This window comes from Myxocyprinus asiaticus, chromosome 16 (genome assembly GCF_019703515.2).
Source record: "Myxocyprinus asiaticus isolate MX2 ecotype Aquarium Trade chromosome 16, UBuf_Myxa_2, whole genome shotgun sequence".
Taxonomy (NCBI): domain Eukaryota; kingdom Metazoa; phylum Chordata; class Actinopteri; order Cypriniformes; family Catostomidae; genus Myxocyprinus; species Myxocyprinus asiaticus.
The window spans coordinates 28385974-28398045 of NC_059359.1; the positions used below are offsets into that span (position 1 = coordinate 28385974).

The following is a 12072-nucleotide window of genomic DNA, read 5'->3' on the forward strand; positions in this document are numbered from 1 at the left end:
TTAAACAAAAACCCAAACAAAAACACACAACTAAAAACACAGCACAGCTGTCTGTAATTCTCTCTCCCTCGAACTGTCGTCCCCGGCCACCTTTATCCCTCGCGCGCCCCATCAGGCTGATTGGGGACCGGGTGTGTCTCATTCCAGCCCGGCCCCGCCCTCCTCAGCTCTACACTCCTCCCGGCGTTGCCCCCGGCATGACGTACATCCCCCCCACCCTTCCTCTCCGGGGGGGGGGGGGGGGGGGGGGCGTGCCTCATGCCCCGACTGCCGGGCGGGTCCTCCCCGCCTTCCTCGACCTGGGAGGAGAAAAAACAACAACACAAAATGGCGAGGGAAAGGCCAACACGGAGCGGCAGAGAGAGAGAGAGGAGAGAGAGAAAAAGAAACTCACCGGTTCTCTGATGCGCCGTCGCGTGGTCCTCGATCACTACTCCACCCTCTCAGGCGGACTGCAGCCGCTCCTCCCCGGGCGGACCGGAGTCAGACCTCCGACCCCCAGCGGACAGAACGCCCCTCCGCGTTCCCGGTGTCCCGTGGAGACTCTCCTCCGCCCCTGGCAGCGGCCCTACCACTCCAGGCGGTCGGGGAGTCACTTCCCTCCTCCCCCCCGCGGACGGCGGTCTTCTCTCGACCCCTCCGCGTTCCCAGGGGACGGCAGGGCACTCCTCCGCCCCCGGCAGCGGCTCCCTCGCTCCAGGCGGTCGTGGAGTCCCGTCCCCACTCGCCTCGCGGACGGCGGCCGTTCCCCGCGTCCGGGTAGTCGGGCTACTCCGTCCCCCGTCGGACGGCAGCAGCGCTCCCCTGGGTGGACGGCAGTGTCGAGGACTCTGCGACGGGAATCCCTCCTCCTTCCCGGGTTTCGGCACCAGTGTAAGGGGGTTTAGAGGAAAGGAGGAGGCGAGAACTGGCTTGACAACTTAAATAATAATTTATTAAACAAAAACCCAAACAAAAACACACAACTAAAAACACAGCACAGCTGTCTGTAATTCTCTCTCCCTCGAACTGTCGTCCCCGGCCGCCTTTATCCCTCGCGCGCCCCATCAGGCTGATTGGGGACCGGGTGTGTCTCATTCCAGCCCGGCCCCGCCCTCCTCAGCTCTACAGTTTTAAAGGTTTTTTTTTTTTTTTTTTTTTTTTGCACCAAAACAGTCATAATTTAGTAATATATGATCATTTTCCACCCTGTCTCTGGCCTTCTGTTTGAAATGCTTGGTTTCGGCCTAAGTGCCTCCAAAACTTAAACATAAACGGCCACTGTTATGATTGGCTACTCAGTCAGAAGACCATGAACAAGCTCCACAACATTATAAAACTACATTTCAGGGTTTACAGATAACGCACACATTGCATCCAAATATATTAAACTGTTTACTTACTGTAAGCACCATAATCTATCAAACAGTCATGACATTTGAAATATTCATGAATGAAAGTGTTTACCTACAGTTTTGTGATCAAGTCCAAGTGTTTTTAAGTGCCCAATCTTTCAATAACAGTTCCTTTGTAAAGCTTGAATCTTGACTGGTTCACAAGCAATCCACACTGATATGAGCCGGAAGAAAAACACGCACATACACAGTCCAAAGCTGTATTTTGGTTTTGGCCTAAGCTCCTCCAAAACTTAAATGTAAACAGCCACTGTTATGATTGGCTATTCAGTTGGAAGACAATGAACAAGCTCCACAACATTATAAAACTAAATTTCAGGGTTGACACATAACGCACATCTAACACATTGCATTCGAATATATTAAACTGTTTACTTACTGTAAGCGCCATAATCTATCAAACAGTCATGACATTTAAAATATTGGGAGCAGGAGCATCCGATCCAACGACCTCTACAGCTCAGGGATTGTAACACCCCCTCCCATAAGACAACACACACATAAGACATAAAAATAAAATAATTAAATTATTATGCATGGGACAAAACATGATATTATCCTTGCCCTTCTTGTGCTGAATGTGTAACGAAAACTCCTTCACGATCAGGGCCCACCTCATAAGACGTTGGTTATGGTTGTACATACGATCCAAAAATACTAACGGATTATGGTCCTTGTACACAACTACAGGCAGTGACGATGACCAATATACACTTCGAAATACTGAAGTGCTAAAATCAAAGCAAGGGCTTCCTTCTCGATTGTTAAGTAATTCAGCTGATGACGATTAAACTTACGAGAGAAGAAGCAGATAGGATGGTCAATACCATCACTACCTTCCTGGAGTAGAACAGCACCAGCACCAACCCCACTTGCATCTATTTCCAGTTAAAATTTTTGAGCAGAATCTGGAGCAGACAGTACAGGGGCAGTACACAGAAAGGTTTTCATATTTTCAAAGGCTGCTTGACAGTCAGCAGACCACACAAATGTATTCTTCGGACTAAGAAGAGTAGTTACACAGTGAATACACAACAGATGAAAAATTGTGACAAAAACACCTGTAATATCCAGCTAAACCCAAGAAGCAGCGCAACTTTTGTCTGGTGGTTGGAACAAGAAAGTCTGAGATAGCAGACACTTTCGCCTCAACAGGGTGTACTTCACCCTGACCTATTTTCCTACCCAAATATGTGACCGTTGCTCTTCCAAACTCACATTTTGGCAAGTTTAAAGTTAGAGAGGCATCAGCAAGCATTTCTACATGCATTTCAGTGTTTCCATGTGATCTGACCATGATGTAGAATACACAATTAAGTCATCGAGATAAGCATTGCAGTTAGAAATTCCAACCAAAACTTTATCCACTAATCGCTGAAATGTGGCTGGAGCATTACGCAGACCAAATGCCATGACACTATACTGCATAAAGTGATCTGGAGTCATAAAGGCAGATATCTCAGAAGCCCAGTGTAGGTTCTACTGGTTGTTTAGATCAGTGTTACTATCAAAAATAATGAATAATTATTTCTTTAGTTATTAATTAATATTTAAATTAAATAATAGAATCTAACTCATTAAAGCCTCATACGGGGCTCCAGTAAATGTAGTGCGCTACATTCAGGAGCGGGTTTGGTTATTAGCAAAAATTAATAATTATCAAAGATAATTATAAATTATTAAAATCAATAGAACATTGATTTGAATCAATGTTAGCTCTTTTAATCCTTCACATCAACAATCAAAGATAACCATCAAATTCAATAGAATATCAATTATTATCAAGGACAATCATTAATTATTAAAATCAATGGAACATTGATTAGAATTAACACTAGCTTATTGATCCTTCAAATTCAACAATCATCAAAGATAATTATCAATTATCAAAATCAATAGATTATAAATAAGGATCAATATCGCCGGGGCACCACCCTGGAATTTGGGACTAATAACCAGACAGTATAACAGTCTCAATATTAGATTGTTCTCTTAAGAAAATCGACATTCAAAAGGAAACAATGAAGGCTTGAATCCGAGCACTGACATCCCCTGCCAGCATTTGACACAGGTGTATGCGAAACAAACCAAAACATTTCTCTTTGAAATATAACAAAGTTTATTTATGCAGTAATATCAATTAATAATCAATACAATGCAGTCAATAAACTTCCGACTTACAACTACAAACTAAACAGTTACATGATTAGATATGGTAACCAAAATAATCCTATAACACAGGAGAGGAAAGTGTGTGTGTGTGTGTGTGTGTGTGTGTGTGTGTGTGTGTGTGTGTGTGTGTGTGTGTGTGTGTAAGGAGTGACGTGCACAAAATGGCGGACGTGACTCTCGTGGAGAGTACGTCACGTGAGATTTCTGGCCAGAGAATGTGGGCGGAGAGAAGCTGGTTAATGGCATCTGCCCGTTTACCGCGTGTCTCCTCTTGTACGATAATTTAGGGACAAAGCTGAGCTTTATCACTAAGTTATCTACTAGCCAAAAGTGTGTGGTTAGTACGAGAGAGAAAGAATAAAGTGGCGGCACCAGAGCCGGTGTCGCGATCGTGGGAGAGAAAGCATCTGTTAGTTTATCACTCAGAGTCTCGGTGGACGGCTTGTAAGCCGTCCCGCGGTCTTTGGTTCTTTAATGGATAAACTCAGTTTGCCGGTCTCACCCGCAATGGCGGAAATATACAACAGTTCAATGTGGTTGGACTACAACACAGCAGATCTCATTCGTGATAACAGTACATTACAGTAATACCTTGAGTATTATTAGCAACAATGAGCAGACTCGGTGGTCCGTAAACTGTACAAGCAATAACCTTGATACACAAGAATAACACACTATAATATTCTATCTCTGCCCAGACGTAAACCTCTTACTTGAATCTCATGAGAACACAGGTAGAACGTGTGTTCATCCGTCCTTTAACTCCGACTCGGTCCCTCGAGGCTCGGGTGATGACGGGAGGCCGTTTTCTCGCTCTGTCGGCGGGTGGTACGGCTGCTGATTCTCGGTGGGCTGGCGGAGAAATCAGCAACGTCGACTTGATTGAAGAGGGAAGAGAAATCTTTTTCTCTTCACTTCTGCAGGCAAACGGATGAAGATGTGGATTGCTCAGCAGTCTCCTTCGGATCTGTTAGAGTGTTCTGTGGAACACAGAGTAATCTCAACACGTCCAGTGAGATGGAGATTGTATGGCCACAGTTTCAAGTCGGATGTTACTTCCTTGTGCCACGAGGCTACACCTGAGAGCAGCGATGAGCTGCATCTACACACGGTGAGCAAAGTTGCTGGAAGCAATGCCCGGAAGGATCTCAGAGGTATTTCTACTCCCGATGACGTCATGGTTGAGGGGCGTTCTGTTGTGTGTCTTATTCAATAGGAGTTGAGAGTTTGATCCTTTAGTGAGCAAGGCTCCATGGGATTTGTAGTCTGTTTTGGACTCCCTTTGTTTGATTTTGGCGCGGTTTTTATCAGTAAGATTTATGACTTTGTGTGTGGGCCTCAGTCAGGTTTTATGACTGTGTTAGGCCTGCCTTTGTCTTCTATCTGAATACATGAGGCCCAACACCGGGCAATGAGGGTAATCTGCCAATAACCTTTCAAAAGGTCCAATTTAGTCACATAAGTTGCACTTCTTAAGTTGTCGACACAGTCTTCCATTCGAGGTAACGGATAGGAATCAGGGACAGTCACTGCATTGACTTTGCGGTAGTCCATGCAAAAACGTGGACTTCCATCCGATTTGACCTCCAGAACACAAGGTGAGCTCCATGCACTAATACTGGGGACAGCTAGTTTGTTCTTTTCCAAATAGTCAACCTCTTTTCTCATAAGTGCCCGTTTAGTTGGATTAACCCTATATGCATGCTTCTTTATTGACTTGGCACCTGACACATTAATGTCATATTCTATTACCTGAGTTTGAGTAGGAACATCATTAAAAAGACATGGAAAATAATTTATCAAGGGCACAATATCTTGACCTTGGTGTACATCTAAATGGTCAAGACGGTTTGACAACTCAGCCAACATCTCTGAATTTAACAACTGTACATTTTGGAGAGTATGAGCATGAACAACCAAGCCATCTGGATCCTCATCATCAGCAGCCAGAGGTGTACTTACAACTGTGGCTACAGACCTAAAAGATGAATCAGAAATTTCCTCATTTCGATGGTGAAATAGCTTCAACATATTCATTTGACAAACTCTGCTCTTACTCCATCTTTGGGGTGTTTCAATCACATAATCTGTTTCACTAATTTTTTCCTTCACTTTATAAGGACCACTGAATTGAGCGGACAGTGAAGAACCAGACACAGGTAACAGAGTTAACACATCATCACCAGGCTGGAACAAGCGTAACACTGCTTCTTTTGTCATAACGGTGTTTCATTGACTTTTGAGAAGCAGACAGTATCTGCTTGGCCAAGTGCTCACGCATTAAACTCACATAATCAGAGGGATTCGTACCAACAGGAGGATCACTTGAAGAAACTTATCTCTAAGAACACTTAGAGGGCCTCGAAATGAATTGAGGCCAACTGTTAAATGCCACACTGAATAGATGAAAATGGGTAAATAGCTTCAGGGTGAGTCCAGGCCAAAATAATAAATAAAAACAATTCTAACTACCAACAACAAAAAAACCTCTTCCCTAACCAAACAAACAAAAATACAATTCTTACCCTCCCTGACTAGCAAACCAGGAGAAAAGAGAAGAGAAAAAGAAAAGGCAACTCACCCCTACAACAAAATGCAAAATCCAAACAAAGAAGCACAATCCCAGAATAATTAACAACCCAAAATTTATACAAACTAAGAAAGTATAAAAAATCCCATTTCACCACAATCTCATTTTTACTGTAAATGGCTTAACACCCCTATTCAAGCTATAGGGAGAAGAGCACACAACATAAGGTCATCAACTGGCTTTTTTAAAACCAAGAAGAACTGTTGAGGTGGAGCCTTGTGATTGGATTGCAAGGCACCGTGGGAGTTGTTGTCAAACATGTCAGTGTTGAAGTCTTCTGTAGCCAAGTCAAATGCAGGAGCACCCCAATCCAACGACCTCTACAGCTCATGGGTTGTAACAATAGTCCAAAGCAGGATGAACAAGACACGTACACATACAGGTGCATCTCAATAAATTAGAATGTCGTTAAAAAGTTCATTTATTTCAGTAATTCAACTCAAATTGTGAAACTCGTGTACTAAATAAATTCAATGCACACAGACTGAAGTAGTTTAAGTCTTTGGTTCTTTTAATTGTGATGATTTTGGCTCACATTTAACAAAAACCCACCAATTCACTATCTCAAAAAATTAGAATATGGTGACATGCCAATCAGCTAATCAACTCAAAACACCTGCAAAGGTTTCCTGAGCCTTCAAAATGGTCTCTCAGTTTGGTTCACTAGGCTACACAATCATGGGGAAGACTGCTGATCTGACAGTTGTCCAGAAGACAATCATTGACACCCTTCACAAGGAGGGTAAGCCACAAACATTCATTGCCAAAGAAGCTGGCTGTTCACAGAGTGCTGTATCCAAGCATGTTAACAGAAAGTTGAGTGGAAGGAAAAAGTGCGGAAGAAAAAGATGCACAACCAACCGAGAGAACCGCAGCCTTATGAGGATTGTCAAACAAAATCGATTCAAGAATTTGGGTGAACTTCATAAGGAATGGACTGAGGCTGGGGTCAAGGCATCAAGAGCCACCACACACAGACGTGTCAAGGAATTTGGCTACAGTTGTCATATTCCTCTTGTTAAGCCACTCCTGAACCACAGACAACGTCAGAGGCGTCTTACCTGGGCTAAGGAGAAGAAGAACTGGACTGTTGCCCAGTGGTCCAAAGTCCTCTTTTTCAGATGAGAGCAAGTTTTGTATTTCATTTGGAAACCAAGGTCCTAGAGTCTGGAGGAAGGGTGGAGAAGCTCATAGCCCAAGTTGCTTGAAGTCCAGTGTTAAGTTTCCACAGTCTGTGATGATTTGGGGTGCAATGTCATCTGCTGGTGTTGGTCCATTGTGTTTTTTGAAAACCAAAGTCACTGCACCCGTTTACCAAGAAATTTTGGAGCACTTCATGCTTCCTTCTGCTGACCAGATTTTTAAAGATGCTGATTTCATTTTCCAGCAGGATTTGGCACCTGCCCACACTGCCAAAAGCACCAAAAGTTGGTTAAATGACCATGGTGTTGGTGTGCTTGACTGGCCAGCAAACTCACCAGACCTGAACCCCATAGAGAATCTATGGGGTATTGTCAAGAGGAAAATGAGAAACAAGAGACCAAAAAATGCAGATGTGCTGAAGGCCACTGTCAAAGAAACCTGGGCTTCCATACCACCTCGGCAGTGCCACAAACTGATCACCTCCATGCCACGCCAAATTGAGGCAATAATTAAAGCAAAAGGAGCCCCTACCAAGTATTGAGTACATATACAGTAAATGAACATACTTTCCAGAAGGCCAACAATTCACTAAAAATGTTTTTTTTATTGGTCTTATGATGTATTCTAATTTTCTGAGATAGTGAATTGGTGGGTTTTTGTTAAATGTGAGCCAAAATCATCACAATTAAAAGAACCAAAGACTTAAACTACTTCAGTCTGTGTGCATTGAATTTATTTAATACACGAGTTTCACAATTTGAGTTGAATTACTGAAATAAATGAACTTTTCCACGACATTCTAATTTATTGAGATGCACCTGTATATAGTTATCATCTTGTACTGAAGCGCACATTTTATCTTATATGTCAAAATATCAAGGAAAATGTTATTCCTCATGATATGACCCCTTTACATTATAATTTTCTAAAATTCACTAAAAAGGCCAGATGTGGTAGTTCTGCCTGCACTCCAAGCTAAGCACTTTATTAAAATAAATAATGTTTAAAAACGTAGGTAATATAAATAGTTATTAACATGCATGCATGCACGTTGCTACATGTTGAAGTTTAGTGGTTAAAGATCTGTGTTAGTAATGTGGAGGTTACTGGTTCAAACCTCACATGAGGTGAATCATGACCTTTAGTTCTCATTGCGTCCTTAAGTAAGGCACTTAACCTCATGGTTGCTGCAGATGGACCATTTCTGTAGTAAGTGTACTATAAAAAGTGTCTGTTAAATCACAACTATAACATTTGAAAATAGCACTGTTTATTATTAAATTACTGTAATATTACAATATTACAATAAATTAAATCTGGGATATTGGTGAGTTGCTATGTACATGAATCAACTGTTTTTGTGCCATTAAAGCAAAATATAAATGCACCCACTGGAATGTTATATAGCAGGTGAGCAGAGTGGGAATGAACAGTGCTGTCTCATAAGTGAGGTGTCAATTTAGAAATGTTTTGCCTGCATCATGCAAATGTCACTGAACGATATCTCAGTTCAGAGGATTATCTTAACCGCAATCTGTTTTATTATGCTTATATATATTATATCGATATTTTAGATCCCCTAATTCCACCCCTAACCATTTTTCAATATGTAACAGGTAACAAGCAGATATAACTGTAGCTACATTATTCTGTTGTGTAGATATTTTTGAGCACCCAATCCCTTCCCAACACCTAAACCTAACCACTTCTTAACAATTTAAAAAACAAAAAGTACAGTCACAACAATTTATTTAAAAAATAACAATAAAGTCCAATAAAAGTCCAAGTCTTCTGAAGTTATATAATAATACTGTGTGAGGAACAGAGTGAACATCTTATTCATACAGCCTGATCTCATTAAAAGTGTGACTGTGGCAACAGTTTTGCAAAATAAAATGACATGGTTAATTACACATACCGTGGCACTATCAAGTTTTAAATCAACAAAACTTGCATCTCTACCTTGAACTTAATCTAAACCTTACCAACAATATCATAAAAAGCAAATGTAAGATGAAAAACAGATGAGGTTTTTAAGGTTAATGGCCTATCGAGTTTTAAATAAAGAAAACCGATATCTCTACCCTAAACATAACTGATAGTGTCATTTGCCAGCAAATGCAAGGTGAAAACACAATTGCTTAAGCAAACATGTCATTAAGGGGTGCTTTCTATGACAATTTTACCTCACGTGTCAAATCGCATGCTATGTTGGATTTGTACCCTGGTCCTAGTTCACATTGGAAGTAAAATGCTAGTGCAGATTGATCAAGCTCAAAAAAGCATTTAAATGTAGTTAGTTATGTAATCCAGACATTAAAATTTCCAAAATTTCAAGTCTTGCGCTATAGCAAAAGTGTTTTGATGTTATAAAATAGCATTGTTTGAGGAACAGGGAGTTGTGTGAGGAACAGTGTTTATGAACTGATACTCTGCCAGTGTACTTTTAAATTAAAATGAGAGTAAAACTGACGAATGAGCCAGTTTTGCCAAATGAGCCAAGTAAAACTCATTTTGCAAAAATGTAGTTACAGTAATGTGATTCTATGAGGCCAGTTTGCATTCAAATGATACATACACACTTTAGCATGTCACAACCGGTCACAAGACATGAGTGCCAATGGCATTTGACATCATTGACGGCAAAACTTTGGGCTTGTTCCTCACACATTCTTACCATAAGGGTTCAGAGGACTAATATAGCACACAAATAGAATGGATTGGATCACTATAGTGATATTTCGTTATGAGAGTGTGAATGAAAAGTAAACACCCTTAACTTGAAGATTGGAATTATTCATGGGGGATGCAGTACAGAATGAAGGTGCCAAGGCTTAGCTGATTATCATTTGAGTCATGATGTTGAAAATGCCAGTGAAAGAATGGGCTGCTCATTCAAGAATTATTCATATAGAATGTCAGAACAAGATTGCCAGTTGCCAGATTGCAAGATTCTTTGTGGAAGCTTCTGTCAGCAGTTCTGGATCCAGCTTTATTGACTCTAAGAGTTCCAAAATATGCAAAACATGCCTTTAACACATAATTCAGTTCAATACTAGCCTACATTTTTTGGGAAGTATAAGTTTAGGAATCTTTTGGGAAACAGGTTCAAAGAATAAAGCACCAAGTAAAATTATATTTATCGAAGAATAAGAAACGTCTTCACTGAAGAATGGTTAACAAAACCAAACACAATGCAAAAAAGTTTTTATCGAGAACAGAGTGCTTTTATTTTACAGAACAAAATAAATTCAGTAGTTTTCTTGTGAGGAAGCTTTTACTCCAAATCAAGGTTCAGTATGAAACGTTCAACAAGTGTTTTTTTTTTTTTTTTTTTTTTTTTTTTTTTTTTTACATCCAACCAAAATTCTTACTTACAGTTTCATTATAATTTGTATTTTCAGAATACATCTGTTGTGCCTTACTTATTCTCAAGTACAGTATTTTATGGCAGAATGGATTGTTCAAAACCACATAGCTATATGAAGCAGAATTGACTGCAGGTGTTGGAGAAAAGTCTCATTTAATTTAAGGAACTGAGAATACTAAGAAGTTAAACAATTTTCATGACACTGCACAACTTCCATAAAAGACTTTAACTTTTGTAGCATTGTCATGGTAATATGATGGGAAAATGTCAACAATATCAGTAAATACTCATTGTTAGGGACAGGACAACCCCACCCAGTGTGAAATTTGGCACACTGATTTGGGTTGGTCTGAATAGTCCCCTGACAAATTTGGCAGTCTCTCTGTCAAACCAGCTAGTGCCTATAGTGAATTTTCTTTTGCAATCACCAAGGCTTATCAGTCTGGGTTTAGTTGCAACAAACCCCTTAGTTACCCTTAGGTTTAGAAAACCTGTAGTGATAATACCCTTACAATTATTACAAAGGGATTTGTTGCAACTGGACCAAGGTCTTTTTGACCTTTTTAAGCAGTTAAAGGGATAGTTCACCCAAAAAGAAAAAAAATTCTCTCATCATTTCCTCACCCTTATATGTAATCAGCTCGATTACAGCTCAAATGCTGACTTTATCTATTTTTTTGGAGCTTTTGGAGGTCTGGTCACCATTCACATGGATTGTATAGATTCTTCTAAAAATTCTTCTCTTTGTTTGTGTAAAGCAGAAGAAAGAAAGTCATACACCTCTAGGATGGCATGAGGGTGAGTAAATGATGAGATAATTTTCATTTTTGGGTGAACTATCCCTTTAATTGTAATGACAGCTGAATGCTTTGTGACTATTGTCAGGAAATACTGTTTGAGCCAAAATTATAATTCAGTTTGTAAACATGCCACAAGCGTTGCCATAGCTGATGGCTTTTAAAAACCCTCACTTCCTCACCCTACACGATCAGAAGAAAATACACATCACCACATTACCACGTTCTCACCGTGACACTGGGTCAGTGAGTATGATTGCAGGGCAAAATATTTCTCCATTTTCTGCCCTGGACTTTAAATCTAGCAAGTGGTGTGTAAACTTTGCAAGCGCTCTGCAGATGGCAATGGCAAATGTAACATAAGTAAAGATACATATGCTTAGGTCTCTATGCCTGCTACACTTCTGCGGTTTCCTGTGCAGTGAAATAGAATGAAGACCTACAGACAGGAAATCTCACTTATTTCCAAAGACTTTGGCCCCCTCTCAGGGATATGTTAACTCTTCAACATCTACTTTGCCTAATATAGAACTTAATTATTTGTCGACAAGATGGTCGTAGTAGATTATTTTCTGATCAAATCATTAATTAACTTCTTAATCTAAC

At 40.5% G+C, this 12072-nt stretch overlaps 1 protein-coding gene across 4 annotated transcripts in view; it reads left to right on the top strand.

Annotated features, from left to right (window-relative positions):
- The window catches only part of LOC127453957 (uncharacterized), a 67412-nt gene that overhangs the window by 42019 nt on the left and 13321 nt on the right, over positions 1-12072 (top strand). The window contains exon 1 of one of the 4 annotated variants that reach the window (XM_051720807.1): positions 10754-11467. The exons of the other annotated variants lie outside the window; for them this stretch is intronic. Coding sequence (XP_051576767.1) covers positions 11462-11467 — 6 coding nt within the window. The 5' untranslated portion in view covers positions 10754-11461. Of the gene's footprint in view, positions 1-10753; positions 11468-12072 lie in introns of those variants that run through there. 4 annotated transcript variants of the gene reach the window in all.